We start from the raw sequence: 17,008 nt of genomic DNA on the forward strand, positions 1-17,008 counted from the left end.
TGCAACGTCGCCAGCGTGGCCCGTCTGGGTAGCCAGGCCGGCGGAAGAGAAGACGCACTGCCAGGGCCAGGCAGCGCACCAGGCGGTCGACTTCACCGCAGAGACGTTGCTCGACCTTCGCCCAGAACCTGTTCGGCGCATGAGCAGCGCGGTTCTCGTCCCCTGGGCCCCAGCGTCGGCATCGCGATTTCGCGTGTTCGAATCAGGATGGCCGTCCGCGGCGCGCCAGCAGACGGCCGTGATCTGCGGCGGGAACACGCACGGCGCCCTGTGATGACGTACCGGAAACACACTTCGCGCCATGCCCGTAGCCGATCGACGAGGAGGCGCTCGAGGCGCTTGCGTCTGGTCGTTCTTGTGCGTGCGCAAGAGGCAAAGGAACCCACAATGGCCTCGTCGCTGGCGTCAGTCTTGCGTGCGGATGTCCACGGATCGCCGTCGCCGGTGGATGACCAATCTGCTCCCGTACGGTGCTGACCAGACGCCGTCCACAGGCCTCGCACCACCCCCGATCACGCGTCGACGAAACACATCACGTCCCATTCTCCACACTGGAATGCGGGATAGCTGGGGTCGTTCCACCTTGAGGCGATCGCCATGACCACCCTCCAAACAAGGGCCAGAGGAATCTCCTTTTGTGCGTGGTCCTCCGTCCCATTGGACGTCGTGCCTCACTAACGCAGAGGCGGGGGCCTCGATATTGTTGACCTTTGCAACGCCGTGCAAGGTGACCTGGGCCTTCATCTCGTTGACCCTTCCATCGCTACGCTAGAACTCCCCCAGACGAACAGGCCCTGCGCTGATGATCGTGCACATTCGGATGCACTAGCTTACCTCGCCTGTAGCTTGGAGCTGGAGCTTTGATGAATCAAATTGGTTTGCCTTGACCCGACCATTGCTCGCTCCTCCAGCACTATATATGAGACCTACCCCAACCGTGACCCGCTCTCTCCTTTCTGCTGTCCACCTCCCGAGTCTGTTCTTGTTCCCCACCGGGTACCCAAGACCCACCGTGCACGCTTCAACTCGTTCTTCAGGCACAAAGTCTACATAAGGTACACGCCATGGCGACAGACGTATGTTGTGATCCTCTCTCCCCACCCGCTCACCCAAGACATCTGGTCTCGAACGGGGTATTAACACAACCTCCCAGGATTCTCACAACGCGACAATGGCAGCCAAGGAAGGCCTGACCGATGGCCACAGCACCGGACTAGCTACGCAAGACCACGCTGCCAAACAGCGGGGGACTGGATGGGGCCCAGCAGGCGGCAACCCGCTTGCCCACGTCGCCACCAACGACAGCAGCTTGCGTCTCGCAGCCTTTGGCGGCGAGTTCCAGCCAGGTCTGTACCGTGCGCCAAAGAGGAACTTTGCCAACCCTGCCCCTCTGGGCCTGTCGGCCTTTGCGCTCACCACCTTTGTGCTGTCCTTGATCAACATGCGGACCAAGAACGTGGCTGAGCCAAACCTGGTCGTCGCCGCGGCCTACGGCTACGGCGGTCTGGTCCAGCTTCTTGCGGGAATGTGGGAGATGGCCGTCGGCAACACTTTCGGTGCCACCGCGCTGTCCTCGTACGGTGGATTCTGGATTTCCTTCGCCCTCATCCTCACCCCTGGCGGGTTCGAAATCATCGAGGCTCTTGGTGGGGCCACGAGCGATGAGTTCCTGTACTCGTTTGGCTTCTTCTTGATGGTACGTCCTCGCCCACCCCACCCGGTACCGACTGGACCACATTTGGCCGATGCTGTTGCTAACCATTCTTCTTCCGCAGGGCTGGTTCATCTTCACGTTCATTCTGCTGATGTGCACCCTTCGCTCGACCGTCGCCTTCTTCCTGCTCTTCTTCACCCTGGACTTGGCGTTCCTTATGCTGGGCATTGGCTACCTGACTCCTCAAAATGGCGCTCCACGCATCGGCTGCATCAAGGCCGGTGGTGCGTTTGGAATCCTCGCTGCCTTTTTGGCTTGGTACAACGCCTTCGCCGGTATCGCCGATTCTAGCAACAGCTTCTTCGTCGTGCCCGTGGCACACTTCCCGTGGTCCGAGAAGGGACGTGAGCGACGAAACAAGGTCAACAACGACGCCGCGCGCGCCGAGCAGATTGCGTGAAGCGCCAGGTGCTTAATGTCTAATTTTGCGGTGGGAAAGTCTTTTGTTCTGTTCAAAAAATAATACCAAACTGTTTGTGCGCAAAAATATCCTAGACCTGCTTAAACGCAAGGCAAGTTTTTTAATTCTAGCAACCAAAGCCATTGTCTTTTTTGTCTTGCCCAACATGATCTGGTTTCCTCGTCTTCCGCAAACCGCGTGCCACATTTGCCAAATTCCCACTTAGTCCGTACGCTGCTTCGTGCTTGGCATGCGAGTAAGGGCGAAAGGGAAATAAGTCTTGTGTTGGGCGATCATGGCGAACGTACCATTGCATCATGTACACCGCATCACGATTTGAGCTAGGGATGGGCTTCCCCGCAGACACGTCGTTCGAATAGAACAAAAAAAAAAAGACCGAGATCATGCGTCCATCCATCATCGAGACTTAGCTGCATCTCGCAAGCGTCGATCGTCACGAGGCGAATCTCACAAAATACTGTGCATTCCCACGATCACGAACAGGCGTGGAAATCAAACCTGTCGGGGCGGAGATTTGCTCTCACTTAGCGACGGCTCTTGACCCGCCCAGGCCCACTCGCTTTCGCCCGTCGTCATGGACCAAAAAGAAAAGGAAAAAAAAAAAAATTTTTCCGCCGTGGAAAAAATGACGATGAAAAAGGCCGTCCCCTTTTATTTCGTACGGACTCACACGTCGTCTTGCTCTTTGATCATCGAGCGTTGCGCGATCCAAGCTTTGTGGCTTGACTCGGCAGACATATGCTGGCGCAGGCACCAATGACGTTAGCTCCGGAAATGGTGCTTTTGGTTTGGAGGAGGAAAGGGGACGGATGGGCTGAGCGGGTTGCAGAAGGCCTGTTGGTCTCCGGTCAATTTATTTTTGTTTTTGTTTTTGTTTTTGTTTTTTCGTCCTCCCCGTCGCAGCTCGAGTTGGTAGCGAGTTGGATGAGCAGAGCCGTGCCAACGACGGGCGAGCCAGAACCGTTGCGGCGGGTATAAGCTTCAGGACCGTGGCCCGACAGGAGCTCTCAATGGACAGCTGTGGGATCGAGCGTCCGGCAAGGGGGGGGGGCGTTCTGGTCGAATCGGTAGTTGTACTCGGATAGTGTGCGTGGTAGGTCGACAAGGCGTCCTGGAACGATCGCTTACTCCATCTGTCCCGAAGCTGGGATGAAATGACGGCTACTACGTTGAGTTTCCCATCAGACCGAGCGGGTTTGCCAAGACAGCAGCTGATTTCATTGCTTCGTTCGCTTGCGTTTTCCTCCTTCCCTTTGAGAGATGCGTTTCAAGCCAGGACGGATGGTTGACCGTTAGTGCTCGCGACGTCTTCGCCAATGCGATCTATTTAGTTCCATCGTGGACCGACTTTTTCTTTTGGAATCCTTGTTTTTTCTCTGAAGCCATCCTCGCTTCGACTGTCTGACGTGAGAATGCATGATGGCGACATGTTGCGAGCTAAGATCTTAGCCACGGCAGTTCCCGTACCACGAGGTATCCACTTCACACTGCCTCAGTTTTTCAGTTGCTCCTGTTCGTGCCCTCGCTCTTTTTGCTGTACAATAATGAACGCAACATGGCTTAGCCCATGCCCGGATCGTGACTACTTCCAATTCGTATACTCGCCTTCTATTGCCCCTTCTATCATGATCTTTACTGCATTTCTGATTCGTCTAGTGGCATGCTGTCCAGCCTCGTCAATCCGTAGACTTAAATCCACAGCTTTTCTCTAGGCACGCTGAGGCTGGCATCTATGTTCCCGTCCGATTGGTCCGGGTATACATGCTTACTAAATGAAGTGGTGGTCATCTCGGCATCGTAATACATCGCGATTGAGTCTCATTTTGGCATCGGCGCTCATGTCGGACCGCCATGAAAATGCACATCCGGTACGATGAATTGCGGCATCTGACCCAACGAATGGTTATCCACTAAAACGAAAGAGTTCTCAGTTGCGTCAGTGTAGGATGCACCACTGAAGGACTGGAAGTGCGACTGATCAGACGGGATATGCGCGTCAAAGTTTCCGAACGGAAAGTGAGACGGGATTTGGAGATAATCGTCGTGATTAGAGTGTTCGCTAGGTGACGGTGGTCCATGGTACCTGTTCTTCAACGGAGCGAGTGATGAGATACGCCCTGACTTGGCTAGCAGCGTGAGATATTCGCGTGTAAAGTTCGCAATCCGGCGGGGCACGTCGTTGTTGTCGAGCGAGTCGAGGACGTGCAGAGCCTGGATGACAGCGTCTCGATCTTTGGAGGTCTGATGCGAGATCCCGGCTGTACGGGTTAGGCTTGTGAGCACGACGGCAAGGGCGCGAAGCATGTACGCGGAGTAATAGGACCTTGATACGGTAAGCTGCAATGAAAAGGGCAAGACCAAATCTGCTTACTCACCACGTTCGTTGAAGGTTTTGGGTTTTGTAGCCTCTAAACACTTCGCGGATGAGTTGGCACGAGGCCTCCAGACAGTTTGACGCGGCTAGAGCCACGAAGGGCTCATCTGCTGAAAATTCCTTCGCCTGGTCGACGTGGAGGAAGAAGGGGTAAAAGAGCGCAACTTTCGCGTGTAGATATCCTGGTCTAAGTCAGCACAGGCTGCAAGATGAAGGAGAAGAGCAAGAATTGAAGATAAATGAAAAGGAGGACGAGGAGCGAACTCACGGATTCTCAAAAGACACAGTTGCCATTGCACCCAGAATCTGTCTCCCGCAAGCACGGAGGCTTGGTTCTGGACTTGAGTGTCGTTGAAGCCCTGTATGTAGCTCGATGCTTGTAGCAGCGCCCGGTCAAGGTTCGCGTCGATAGTCGATGCCTTGGAGAGCATAAATGGAAGATCGCCGTTGCCGTGGTACAGATGAGTCGATATGTCTCGCATTGCCTTCGAAATCCCGTGCATGGCCGGTATAATATTGATCTCTGACCCCTGGGAGACAGGCGGTAGTTGTCGCGTGAAACACGTCTCGTCGCCCAAGCTGTCCGGGCGGCCGAGGAGGAAGCTCAGCTCTATCTCTTGCGAGTACAGGGACCACCAGACTCGGGAGATGATGGACGTGGGGCTGTCGACGGGGACCTTGGAGTCTTCTTGCTTCATCTGACGATGGCAGGCCCCCGCATGTGCGATACGAATCGCGTTGCCTAGGTAGGTGTGGGCTGTGTTGTAAGACAGGAACTGGAGATGAACTTGTGCGAGAAGAAACATGGCTTGCGCGCCCTCGAAGTCTGTTTGATATTCGACCTCGGTCATGGTCTGCTCTGCCTTGCTAATGAACATCTGCGTCCATTCGACTTGGTTCAGGCCATTGATCGGCCCGTCACGCCACGATCGCGTCGCGGCGCCTAGTGCCAGCACTCCATAGTACTGCAACCTGAAGCTCGCCCGCAGTCTGGACGTGTCTCCCCTCCACATGTCGCTGCAGCGCTTGAGGAAAAAGCCTTGATCAATCAGGGGATAAATGTAGTGCAGCCCCGTAAAGTAGGCGTCGAGAAACACGGGCGCGTACAGAGAGAAGTACTCATCGTCGCTGAAGCTCATCGACAGAAGGAGGGGCTTGTGGGCCTTGAGCATGAATGAGTCGTTTTGGAACTCGGTCACAGCCGAGATGGACCGCGCGGCAAGCGTGATGTCCGATGTGGGCGACTTGGTGATGATGTCGCTCCGCAACTGGACGAGGCGATCCAGCGCCGTGATGATGGAGGACGTCCCGTGAAACTCAAACCGCTTCGTCGCGACATTTACATCCATCACCTCGGGAAGAGACTCCAACGTCGCCGCGGGTGGCCTCGGCGGCAGAGATGCCCGCTCGCCCGCGCTGCGATCGGGCGTGGACACCGGCGACTTCATGCGTGACGACGATGCCGAGCTGACGGCTGTCGCTGACGCAGTCGTCTGCGCGCTTCCAAGATGTTCATATTGTTTCAGCTGCGCTTCGGCAGCCTCAAGTCTGCGTTCCAGCTGCTTCACGTACCTGTTTTCGTAGTCAGCCAATCGAGTCTCAGCAGAAGTGTCAATTAGGCCCTTTGAACGCGATCGACGTACGCAATGGAAATATTCGCAGTGCCCGTCTCTGGCGCAGAGCTGAAGGTGCAGTTCTGGTTGAGCCCTGGAAGACAGATCAGCACTCCCACTTTGTCGCGCTTCATCACGCGGGACGTTCGTACTTTTGCAATTGGCGCACGGCAAAGAGCCGTCGCACTTGTATTTCTTGGTTCTGCAGAAATTGCACGCTTGGATTGTTCGTGGACGGCGCTCCTTTCGTGCCTGCTTCGGCCGCTGTGTGGGCTCCATTGATCGCGCTCGGAAAAGCCGGAGAGGTAGCGAAGCCAGCGGCCGTTCAAGCAACACGGCGCGCTTATATGGTTGTATCGGTCAACTACAGCGAAAGATTCAGGAACGACGCGCCTGCATTTCGTTTGCTTTAATGGCGAAACGACACCTCTCGGTCAGGAACAGCTGTCATGTTCGAGACCAGGAGGCGGTCCAGTTACAGCTTGCGTCGCTGGAGAGGCTGATCGCACTGGGTCCTCCCGACACTTTTGAGGATGGCGACGATGATGGCGATGATGAACCTGGGCTCCCTGCCTGCGGCCTTATGCCCTGAATCGAACAAGACGCGATGGAGACGGCCGTCCGGGCACGACAGGACAGAGACACACGCGCTCCCCTCGCCGTCTTACTCGGTCGCGTTTGGCCGTGGCCGGCCGGGATTCCTCAAACCTTTTCTCGGCCCGAGCACAGCAAGCAAGCTTTGGGGAAGTCTGGAGTCGCCCGCCTCAGCCACGGTGCATTGTCGTGGTCCCATATACTCTCGGCTGGTGGTGATCCAGGGCAGTATGAGGCGAAGCAGGACGAACCTAAAAAAGAAGATTTACACAGGAACTCGACCCTGTATGGGCATTCCTCTTTTGCGGTGGCCGCGTATGCTGGGGGATTTGCTAACCGCATCGAGCCTCTCCCTGCACCCCATGAGGCGGTTGCCAAGCGTATCTTGGGCCCATTCCATTACACAATCGCCGTGGGAACTGTCATGCTCCCGGCGTCAATCTAGGGCGCGAATCTGGCATGCCTCATGCTGTCCATCTGTGCCTACGTCTATCTCCAAGCCTCGTTCGTCGCGATGGCGTGGCGCGCACAGGATTATGCCGAAGCAGCCCAGGCCGCGTTGCCCAAGGCCTGGTCGTAGGAGTTGTCCAGGCTCATGCTGGACACCGCTGTGTCGAAGACGTTGTCACAGGAGTCAGCCCTATCAACTTGAATGACAGGGACTCGCTCGTGACCGAGAACGCTGTGTCATCGCAGTGGCATCTGCTTTCTCTCAGATGGCCCCTGATTGCATTGCATAACAGCGATGAGCACCAGCAGTGGCTTTGGCTTGTAAGCAAACGGTGCATATCTGCAACGTCCAGTGCATTTGTTAAGCAAGGGGCATTCAGTGGAAGAGTTGGCCCGAGGGTGCGTGGTCACGACTCAATCATCGACATCTCTCGCTGGATAGATACCGTAGGAGAGGCGTCACCCGCACCGCCTGTTCACCCTAGCCAGAGCGTGCTGTCTCCTGATACAGACCTTGAGGCCTCTTACTTCTTCCCATATGTCCAGACGTCCCGATCAACCATCCTATCGATCAATCGCCTTCCACTTCCAACAATGACTATGCAAATTTGATGGAGAGACATAGCACCTGTTAGCGTGCCCATCTCGCAAAGATTGTTACCAGGCTCTATACATGCGCTAGCTCCAAGGACGATTTTCGAACCGTAGCTCCAGGCACTTTTTTGTCTGTACTCTCGTAGGATTCGTAAAGAAAGCTATGGATAAAGCCTTGACAGAGGCTTGGTTCATAATTGTCTTCTATTTGCTACACAGTCCCATCGACCACAGGGACTCGCACGATCGGATCTCAGGCCTGTCTTATCCTTCCGTCTTCAATTAACATGATCTTTCGAGCTTTCTGTATCTACGTTCGACTGCTTTCAAAGATAGTCAAGTCTGCGCTTCGCATGCGTACTCCGACCGTCGAGAAGCATATATCCTGTGCTTGATCCACGCCAACGGATGGTATTTTTTCGTGGACACTCCCGACAGGCTTCAGAAAAAAGAAAAAAGAACAAACAATATCTTTACAATAAGCACACCGAATTTTTGGTAGTTAATCCTGGGGTTCCACCTCTAAATGGCAAATCATGAGAAAGATACGTCGAACGCTGTTTGACTTCACATAGGCTACGTCCTATGCATCATTTGCGAAGACGTCCGTGCAAGTAGTCACACCCTTGGTCACTACTTCGAACTGTCACTACCAAATCGGCGATATTAAAGCTTGAAAGGCGAATGCTGTCGAGCTAAAGCACGCATCAAGGTAGTAAAACAACTTGTCCAATTTGAGGCTCGTTGATGCTCAGCGTCGAAGCAGACTCTACACGTGCAAAAAGTACGCGTTTTCGCCGCTTGATTAACACATGGTCTCACTATAATATGTAGTAGAGTGAGGTCGACGTAGCGCTTGAATGAGAACATTGATATTACATCGTGAAAGGTTCGCTCAACATGGCGCAGCACCAGTTCTGCGATTGTGCACTAGACAACGGGACTGTCCGTTCCAATTGCTATCTGGAAGACGTCGTGATCGAGCTCGATGCGCAGAAGTAATGTTGACGGCGATAGTGGTACAGCTTCTACAGAGTTGATGGCCTCGACCGCTGTCATGTCGCCTCAACATCGGCCGCATACTTTCCTGGCTTCTCCGCCTCCTCTGCGGCCTGCATCTTGGCTTCCTCCTCCGGTGTCCTCGTCCTCAACTGTAGCGCGTGTATCCCACCCTCGCGAGCCATCTCTTCCTTCAGCAAACCATACACCATTCTATGCCGCGCAGCCTGCATCTTCTTCTCAAACGCTTGCGACGTGACGACTACTCTAAAATGTGTCTGCGGGTTTCTCAGTTCAGGGCCCAGAAATGACAAGGCAGATTTTCAAAATACCTCCTTAGAAGTGCTGCCTTCCATTGCCTTGTGGTGAGCATGCAAGTGCGAATCATTGTAGATCTCCAGCCTAGTCGGCTGCAGAGCCTCCGTCAGCTTTGCACGGATCGTGTCTTCCACTGGTGTGCTTGAGGCCATAGTAGCGTACAGCCGACGTGATGGCGCGCGCAGGAACACGCCTCTCAGCATTTATGAATCGCAGACCCAGACGAGCACTAGTAATGAAGTTAAACTAGGGGTTTGGCAAGACGGGGAATATCATAATGATGAAAAAACGGCCCGGGGACAGCCCAAGTGGAAGGTTTTCGGCGTTTGCGACTAGCTTCCGCCGAGCTTCTAGAACAAAGGACATATTTGTGCCATTGCGTCCGTCAGAACAGCTCCTCTCGTCGATTTAGAATTAATGAGCTTTTCGGCCCAGAGTGCATTACATTTCTCCTGCTCTGTCATATGTCAATGGCATCGATAATATGACGTATACGTCCCGGGCCTATCTACCGAGCAGAAACATCCCCCTCTCGCCGTAGCTTCGGATCCCGGCATTGACAGCATCGCATCGCTACAATTCCTTGCAATCGAAGCTCACGTCGTGAGACATGCGTCGCATCGCACACGGCCTCTTTTCCTCCTTGAGACACCCAGTGCGCACACCGTACTGTTGGACAACCCTCAGATACACGCGCACTGCCAGAATGGCGTCGACACTCCCCAGACTCCCCATCTTCGAGGCTATTCGAGGACACGACGCTCAGTCTACTGCCGTAGTTCATTATCCGTCGGGGAGGAGTTTCACGTACGGCGAATTAGTTCACGATGTGGCAGACGCTGCGGAAGAGCTCAGATTGAAAGCCCAGGGGAAGACGCTGCCCGGAGAGAGAATCGCCTTTCTCGTCGAGAACGGGTACGACTATGTGGGTGCGCTCGGCTACTGCCCTCCTGCTTCGTCGACCGCACCATGCTTACATTCGTGCTTCTAGTCACGCTTCTCTCGATATTCGCAAACCATTCCATAGCCGTGCCGCTATGCACGACACATCCCGACCAGGAATTGCGGTACATCATCGACCAGAGCCAGAGCCTGATGCTGCTAAGCAGCGAGAAATTCAAGGAAAAGGCGCAGAATGTGGTCAAGGAAGGGTTGCAGGAGTCAAGTCCTTTGGTATCTGTAGAGAAAATCAAGGAGGGCAAGAAGAGTAGTGAGCAGATCACTTTGGAGACTCCTAAGAGTGAAGATGGCGGAATGATGCTGTACACAAGTGGGACTACAAGCCGGCCAGTACGTTGCGGAATTAATAGTCTCAGACTGGAAGTGCTGACAGAGCGACAGAAAGGCGTGCTACTTCCTACGGCGACACTGACCGCTCAGTGCTCATCTCTCCTGCAAGCGTGGAACTACTCGCCGCAAGATCGACTCTTGCACGTCCTTCCCTTGCACCACATTCATGGTACGGTAAATGCATTGCTCACACCTCTTCTCGCCGGCTCGACAATAGAGTTCATGTTCCCGTTCAACGCCCAAAACGTATGGGAACGCTTCGCCTCGCCCTTTCTCTCGGCTTCATCGCTGCCCGAGAATCTCAAAGAAAAGATCACCTTTTTCACTGTCGTGCCAACGATATACAACCGGCTGCTGCAGACCTATGACTCCCTTGCTGAGGAGACAAAGTTGGCTGTCCGAGAAGCGACTAACCCGAAAAACCTGAGGCTGAACATCTCCGGCTCGGCTGCCCTACCAACGCCCACTAAGCAGGCCTGGTTCGATCTAACCGGCGGCAATGTCCTTCTTGAACGCTATGGCATGACGGAGGTCGGCATGGCTCTTTCATGTGGTCTTTCCTTTGCCGATCGTGTCGACGGTTCAGTTGGCTGGCCCTTGCCAGGTGTCGAAGCCAGACTCGTCGATACAGAAACCGACAAAGTCATCGAAATTGGACAGGAAATCGACGCAGAAGGCAAGGAGAGGCACGGTGAGATACAACTACGCGGACCGGGCATATTCAAAGAATATTGGCGAAACCCGGACGCGACGGCCAAAGAATTCGTGGAGGGCGAGGACGGGAAAGGCAAGTGGTTCAAGACGGGAGATGTCGCTGTTCGAAGAATCGTCGAAGGAGCAGGAAAGTCAGACCAGGAGTGGGCAAAGGGGCCAATGTACTTCATCCAGGGTCGAAAATCTGCCGACATCATCAAGACCGGTGGCGAGAAGGTATCCGCGCTGGAAGTGGAAAGAGAAATGCTTGCCTTGCCCGAGATCAGCGAATGTGCGGTCGTAGCGCTGCCAAGTGATGCTTGGGGACAAAAGGTTGCTGCAGTGGTCGTGCTGAGCGAGAAGGGAAAGACTGGAGGACGGGGTGGCAAGCCATGGGGACCAATGGACCTAAGAAGAGCCTTACGAGATGTCCTAGCAAATTACAAGATCCCGCAGGACATGAAGGTCGTGGAGAGCATACCGAGAAACGCCATGGGTAAAAGTAAGTGCTCATCAGCTTCTTTTTGGGAATATTTCGGAGGAGCTTCACTAACGTGGGTAATAGTAAATAAGAAGGAATTGGTAAAGACGGTATTCCCAGATGCGTAGATTATGAACCTGCCCCAATTGTACATATTCAGCATGCATAAGACGGAGTGGAGGTCGCATGTGCCCAATAGACATTCGAAACATCGATCATATTCTGCATACCCAAGCTGCTATCCCGACGCATCACAAGAGCTTCCTCAACTGAAATCGGTTCAAGGATGTGCTGCAGCATTACAGTAATGCTGTTTTCGTTTCAGCGAAGTCGTCCGCAAATCGTACCTGTGAACGACTAGACACACACGACTCAGTGCTCTGAATAACAACCACTAAAAAGAGCCTCTGCTAACGCTCTGGCAGTTTTCTTTTACTGATGCTCATCCGACATCATCGGGGCGGCCTGAACGCGAAGGGAATTCTGAGTGAGGACCCGAACTGGTAGCGGAAATGGAGTGGAAATACGCGAATTACGTACAACATGCGGGGTTCGATAAAGAGCAATCATGTCGCTTATTCCACCTACTCACCTGCTCCAAAGATCTGATCCGTACTTTGAGCCGCGCCTAGTCTATTTTCGCCATTCTTGCAAGCTCCCTTGCTGCGCATGCATCTCCAGGCGTTCCTTGGAACAATCCACCCAGATCTTTTGCCCTCTGGCGTATCATCACGGCCTCATCGTTTTCGCCGACCACCTTCAAAAAGGCAGCGCTTAGTTCGTCGGCAGTCCAGTCTGGCGCGCTGGCTTTGTTACCCCAGACACCTACGCCTAAGTATTCTACCCGCGTGGCATAATCGTATAAATCGACCCACTTGGGAAGAACTACCTGCGCGATACCGTTCCTGTGAATATTAGTCCACATACTGAGCTCTTGTCTGACGCTACGACTCACCCGATGGCTTCGTGATAGCAGTTCGCGCCACCGTGGTGAACGGACGCAATGATGTTTCCGGTCTTCATCATCGCGGCAGGATCGATCTGGATCCATTTCTCCAAGCGTAGCCTCGAGCCGAGCATATCCTTCAGAGGTCCGAGAAAGTCATCGCTGAAATCCGCGGTGTAGTTCTGGTATTTCCGCCGTTTGAATTTCCAGAGGACCTGAACATTGGTCGCGCCTAAGAGAATCTCAATGGCTTTCGCCATTTGTACGGCACTCTCCTCGTCGTAGTCGGTCGTACTGCCAAGGTTAATGAGGACTGTGGGAGCTTGGGCTAGCCAAGAAGCCAGCTCCGGATCTTGCCCCGCTGCTGGAGCTGTATCTAAGTAAATCGGGCCGCATGCTTTGACGTTTTCGGGAACGATTGAGATAGGAAAGTCTGCTTCTAGTGCAGACTGACATATCCACGTCATTTGATCGTTGTACACGGAGAAAAAATCAGCCGGATTTGAGAGACCTCTCTCCTTCAGGTACTTCTTCTTCGCTGCAAGATCGGGCGTGGCCAAAACACTGTATATGAAGCGGAGATTCATAAAAATATTTGCTGGGATTAGAGACCAAGGGACTGGATAAGGGAATCCCGATCCCATACTGCCGATGTGCCCTCTTGTCAGCGAGATTCTTCAATCATACCTTCGCATGGCTACTCACGCTGGGTATTTCCAGAACATGCTTCCCCATGGTTGATACTGCGCAAAGCTATCACGCAAAGAATTTGGGGAGATGACGGCGTGCCTCCGCCTCCTCTCCTTAGTGGCGTCAAATGCAGGTCCGAACTGTGGATCAAGAACGACCAGTGCAGGATCGACATCATCTATTATGCGCAAGACTTGTTCGTACAGATTGAGATATTCAGACCCATTCCATGGCATGAGATACATCTGCATGTTTCGACATAACTGGGCACCTCCGACAACACCGGGAGGGTGAATCGCCTGATCGATGAAGTGGCCTTGCGCATTCAGGGCATCGCCATATGTTGGACCATATATCGTGTGGAAAGTTATTGAGCCAGCATCTGGGAATTGTTCACGAGCGAACTTTGAAATTTTGAGAGCGTCTGCCTGGCGTTGCGGGAAGGACGCAAAGTGAACTTGGATGTCATTGTGATGGACCAGCAAGGCATGGCTCGTGGCTAACAGCACATTTGCTAGGCCATATTCGTAGTTGGACAGGAGCAGTATAGTGTTGTTTATACCTCTTGGACCATGTCCAGCTACTTCATGGTCCCGCTTTGAGAGGCTGAGAGAAAGAAGAACAGCGATGCAAGCAAGAACGCCTGCGAAAAGGTATGGCTTCCGCCCAAACATTGGTCAAGTGAAATGGAACGAAAGAGATGATGGAATCCGGTCGCATCAGACAAAAGAAAACAGAAAAATATTAAATACGGTAATTCCCGTTCATTTTTCTTTGATTGGAGCTAAAACCTGACAACAGCAACCTATTCCATTTTTGGAAATTCGTGAGTGGTCACCCCTTTGCTGACAAGACGAAAAGGTCAGACCGTGCAGAGTCGTTATTCAGTCTACGTTGTCTTATCTTATCGAGATAAGGACGACTCCGTAGAAAGTGGCAGGTTTCGAGTTCGTCGAACTGCTTTGATTTACCAAAAGGAACGTCTCTGTCGACCACTGCTTCTTTTCTTACTTTGCTGTGGCAGGTGAACTCAGGGCGGCCTGATTAAGATGGGACATCGGCTGCTAAAGCTTGGCCAAAAGAAATACTTTGCGAGGTTCACTCATCCATGCAAGAAATCCAGGTCATAAAAAAACAGGTTGTTCTGAATGTGTTTCAATTTTGGTAAATTTCGGCCTCCCTTCAGCTCAGATCTCCACAAATTTGTTTCTCCCAACCCGCTACAGCGGAGCACTCTGTACACTTTCTCCAACTATTTGAATTCATTCGCCTAGCACTGTCTCTTCTGGAGCAAGTCGAATAGCTCAGATCGCTTCACTGGCACCAACTCGTACTTGGCATAGCAACTAGAGATGGAGCATGAGGATGAGAGTCAATCAATGAAAGAATGATCTGCTTACGCCATATACTTATCCAGCATTCTTTTATCGAGCTCAGCCAGATCAGCGGCACTTAAAAGCCAAATTAGTGATAAAAAAGTCGGACCTAAGGCTGAATAGAAAAATCCACTTACTCCGCCTCAGGATCTCGAGAGACCAGGAGATTGCTATGGGCAGGAGCAGCCGTCGCGATGGCTGATGTCATGAACACAAGAGCAACGAGTGAGGAGATTAGACGCATATCTGCTTTGTTGGGTTGGTGTTTATGGAAGCCAGGTCACAAAATGTCGAGGAAGAAAAATATTTCCAAACGAGTATGTTGAAATGGTCGCGAGGATGAAGAATTGATTAACGGCTTCGAGTTCGAGCGGCCTTTTATACTTGTTCTCAGTCATACTGTGTTCTTCCCAGCGAAGCTTTGCTAGAGATCGCGGAATATTCCTCATGTTGAAATTTCCACAAGTTTCTTGGAGCACTCGTTGATGAGATGAGTACGGACTGGAAGGGGGCGAAATTTGGACCAGTAGCATATTGTCTTCCAAGATCTAGGCCACCAACAGTGGTATGTGTATCTGGTGTCTCATTGGTTTTGCTGCCTTCGCAGAGATGCTTTTCATCTCCTTCTGTGTCAAAGCAGCCTCGTGAGTTTATTTTCATCGCTTTGGGTCCGCGGTTTTTTCCGAGCAGGAAAAGGGGCTATGTAGTGTGCGTCTTTGTTGCAGATATACTATCGTTAAACGGATTGGGCGATTTGGTGTCGCACCGAGGCGGTCGATACGAGATGTGAGATGGACCTCTGTTGTGGTTGGTCAGCCGTATGACCGGAAAGTCCTGTACTGCCTCCACCAAAACCTTGCATCTTCAACAATGCTCTGCATCTGCTGCTTAACTCGATGCTACTGGAAGGGTGGGTTAGGCTCAAACTCCACACGAGAAGGAGCAAGCGAAGGAGATGGTGGGTTAAAAAAAGTGCTTGTTCAAAGTGGAATTCGGGTTCAATATATCCCCAGACCGGCGTCGATTTTTGAAAGTGTAGCTATCACTCTCACTAACCCTTGTGTTTCGTCCTGTTATTTGAGTGAAATTCTCGAAATTTTGTGCAGTAGAATATGTTCAGCACCCAAGAGCCTCGATATCTTCCTCTAAATAACGACCGTGAGAGTTTAGAGGCACAGAAACCCGTGTCATGGCTTGGTTATAATGTAAGCCTGGAAAATAGGATGCTGAACTTTTCAATCAGATCCGTGGCTCTTCTCACCCTCCTTATTTCGATCTTTTTCAGCTCTCTTGGATTTTGGGTGTCGAGGCGTGTACCATGGGGCATGAATTCGCTTTGCACGAAACGAACGTCGAAGTTTTGTTAGCGTTTCCTGCCTCTCTTTGAACTAAAGATAAATCGCTGACTATTTCTGCAGCCCCAATTCTGCGGGACATGGATTTGAGGTATAAAGAGGTACAGTTTGATGGGAGGTTTGTGAAGGAGAACGTGTATCGAAAGATGGCACCATCACCAGAGACGGACGAGGCCTGGGACAAACTAGGAATAGGCTGTACGTATATCTTCATCACATCTGGTCCGCCTGACATCTGTTGCTAATATGACTTAGATAATCAGGTCCGACTACCTGAAGCTTTGGCAGTGAAGGCTGGTATAACCAGAAACCACACCCGTATAAAGGCGAAATACGGCGGAGGCTACCCTGTGTTTGTAGAGGGACTGCATCAACTACATTGCCTCGTGGGTGCTTTCTTTGCTTGTGTCAAAGTCTGTCTTCTTAACTGTTTGCTCAGAATCTTGTCCGGAAATCTCTGTGGTATAATTATGAGCATTATCACGGTGCTCACGAAGTCGAGTTCTCAGATTCAGATAAGGTTATTTATTGGCACGTCTGTACGTAGCCCCGATTCATTCACCGCTGCCTTTGCTGACTGCGTTCTAGCACACTGTCTTGACATCATTCGCCAACGTCTGATGTGCACCATGGACACCAGTGTGTTTGGTTCAGTATGGGTGGACCGGAATGATCCTCGGCCATTCACAGATTTCAACACAAAGCATGTCTGTAGAGACTTTGAACAGATTAGAGAATGGGCAGAAGACCATCAGCTCGGAGATGATACTCCTGAGGACTTCCTGGAACTTCCCGGCGAGGATGTGTACGTATGGGACGTAGCGCCTTGAGTAGAATGAGCGGCAATGTTTTACTGGGAAAAGGAAATAGAGTCTAGACGAAGCAGATTTATACGTTTCAGCAAAATGAATTTCAGCAAGACTTTTTCGCCTTTCTCGCTTTGCGCACTTCCAGAGCCGACCATCTCCTCATCCCAAGACCCAAGTTTCGTCATGTCTTCATCTGAGCTCTGCTAAACTATGGTGAATGGAATGTGTGGATTTGTTCGGACTCGGCCTTGAGTCTTTGAAGAAGGGCCGAGACCGAAGTACGGAGCTAGA

General features: G+C 52.2%; 6 protein-coding genes across 7 annotated transcripts; 3 read left to right on the forward strand and 3 right to left on the reverse strand.

Moving 5' to 3' along the window:
- The first annotated feature begins 483 nt into the window (after positions 1-483).
- On the forward strand, positions 484-2,281 carry PV09_01914. Of its 2 annotated transcripts, XM_016354872.1 has the most exons (3): positions 484-1,076; positions 1,154-1,696; positions 1,776-2,281. In XM_016354872.1, exons 1-3 carry the CDS (start codon positions 1,065-1,067, stop codon positions 2,112-2,114), a joined length of 894 nt encoding a protein of 297 aa, XP_016216888.1. In that variant the 5' UTR covers positions 484-1,064; the 3' UTR covers positions 2,115-2,281. The 2 variants fall into 2 exon arrangements, with proteins under 2 accessions (XP_016216888.1, XP_016216889.1); XM_016354873.1 differs by having other exon boundaries at positions 484-1,696.
- A 216-nt stretch (positions 2,282-2,497) lies between these two features.
- Positions 2,498-6,830, reverse strand: PV09_01915 (uncharacterized protein). The gene is made up of 5 exons (XM_016354874.1): positions 6,275-6,830; positions 6,153-6,216; positions 4,778-6,081; positions 4,511-4,691; positions 2,498-4,458 (listed from the first exon to the last, which is right to left on the reverse strand). Exons 1-5 carry the CDS (start codon positions 6,399-6,401, stop codon positions 3,972-3,974), a joined length of 2,163 nt encoding a protein of 720 aa, XP_016216890.1. The 5' UTR covers positions 6,402-6,830; the 3' UTR covers positions 2,498-3,971.
- A 1,669-nt stretch (positions 6,831-8,499) lies between these two features.
- PV09_01916 (uncharacterized protein) lies at positions 8,500-9,500 on the reverse strand. Its single transcript, XM_016354875.1, has 2 exons — positions 9,092-9,500; positions 8,500-9,037 (listed from the first exon to the last, which is right to left on the reverse strand). Exons 1-2 carry the CDS (start codon positions 9,278-9,280, stop codon positions 8,816-8,818), a joined length of 411 nt encoding a protein of 136 aa, XP_016216891.1. The 5' UTR covers positions 9,281-9,500; the 3' UTR covers positions 8,500-8,815.
- On the forward strand, positions 9,444-11,888 carry PV09_01917 (uncharacterized protein). Its single transcript, XM_016354876.1, has 4 exons — positions 9,444-10,006; positions 10,069-10,367; positions 10,419-11,562; positions 11,626-11,888. The coding sequence occupies exons 1-4, from the start codon at positions 9,688-9,690 to the stop codon at positions 11,667-11,669; spliced, it is 1,806 nt and encodes a 601-aa protein (XP_016216892.1). The 5' UTR covers positions 9,444-9,687; the 3' UTR covers positions 11,670-11,888.
- PV09_01918 (uncharacterized protein) lies at positions 11,618-13,917 on the reverse strand. Its single transcript, XM_016354877.1, has 3 exons — positions 13,193-13,917; positions 12,497-13,132; positions 11,618-12,446 (listed from the first exon to the last, which is right to left on the reverse strand). Exons 1-3 carry the CDS (start codon positions 13,849-13,851, stop codon positions 12,170-12,172), a joined length of 1,572 nt encoding a protein of 523 aa, XP_016216893.1. The 5' UTR covers positions 13,852-13,917; the 3' UTR covers positions 11,618-12,169.
- A 2,071-nt stretch (positions 13,918-15,988) lies between these two features.
- PV09_01919 (uncharacterized protein) lies at positions 15,989-16,836 on the forward strand (the record flags this gene model as incomplete). The annotated part of the gene is made up of 4 exons (XM_016354878.1): positions 15,989-16,106; positions 16,164-16,294; positions 16,348-16,447; positions 16,497-16,836. The coding sequence occupies 4 exons, from the start codon at positions 15,989-15,991 to the stop codon at positions 16,736-16,738; spliced, it is 591 nt and encodes a 196-aa protein (XP_016216894.1). The 3' UTR covers positions 16,739-16,836.
- Between the last annotated feature and the right edge of the window lie 172 nt (positions 16,837-17,008).

The sequence above is a fragment of the Verruconis gallopava genome, assembly GCF_000836295.1.
Source record: "Verruconis gallopava strain CBS 43764 unplaced genomic scaffold supercont1.5, whole genome shotgun sequence".
In the NCBI taxonomy this organism is placed as follows: domain Eukaryota; kingdom Fungi; phylum Ascomycota; class Dothideomycetes; order Venturiales; family Sympoventuriaceae; genus Verruconis; species Verruconis gallopava.

Excerpts from the sequence above, each read along its gene's own strand:
- PV09_01915 (XM_016354874.1), bottom strand. The coding sequence starts at position 6,401 with ATGGAGCCCACACAGCGGCCGAAGCAGGCACGAAAGGAGCGCCGTCCA. Across the intron at positions 6,217-6,274 it reads GCCGTGCGCCAATTGCAAAA|GGCTCAACCAGAACTGCACC; the intron begins GTACGAACGTCC and ends TCTGTCTTCCAG. Across the intron at positions 4,692-4,777 it reads ACTGTGTCTTTTGAGAATCC|GATATCTACACGCGAAAGTT; the intron begins GTGAGTTCGCTC and ends GACTTAGACCAG.
- PV09_01914 (XM_016354872.1), top strand. Across the intron at positions 1,697-1,775 it reads CGTTTGGCTTCTTCTTGATG|GGCTGGTTCATCTTCACGTT; the intron begins GTACGTCCTCGC and ends CTTCTTCCGCAG.
- PV09_01917 (XM_016354876.1), top strand. The coding sequence starts at position 9,688 with ATGCGTCGCATCGCACACGGCCTCTTTTCCTCCTTGAGACACCCAGTG. Across the intron at positions 10,007-10,068 it reads GAACGGGTACGACTATGTGG|TCACGCTTCTCTCGATATTC; the intron begins GTGCGCTCGGCT and ends TCGTGCTTCTAG. Across the intron at positions 11,563-11,625 it reads GAGAAACGCCATGGGTAAAA|TAAATAAGAAGGAATTGGTA; the intron begins GTAAGTGCTCAT and ends CGTGGGTAATAG.
- PV09_01918 (XM_016354877.1), bottom strand. The coding sequence starts at position 13,851 with ATGTTTGGGCGGAAGCCATACCTTTTCGCAGGCGTTCTTGCTTGCATC. Across the intron at positions 13,133-13,192 it reads ATGTTCTGGAAATACCCAGC|TATGGGATCGGGATTCCCTT; the intron begins GTGAGTAGCCAT and ends GCACATCGGCAG. Across the intron at positions 12,447-12,496 it reads TGCTATCACGAAGCCATCGG|GAACGGTATCGCGCAGGTAG; the intron begins GTGAGTCGTAGC and ends TAATATTCACAG.
- PV09_01916 (XM_016354875.1), bottom strand. The coding sequence starts at position 9,280 with ATGCTGAGAGGCGTGTTCCTGCGCGCGCCATCACGTCGGCTGTACGCT. Across the intron at positions 9,038-9,091 it reads AAGGCAGCACTTCTAAGGAG|ACACATTTTAGAGTAGTCGT; the intron begins GTATTTTGAAAA and ends AGAAACCCGCAG.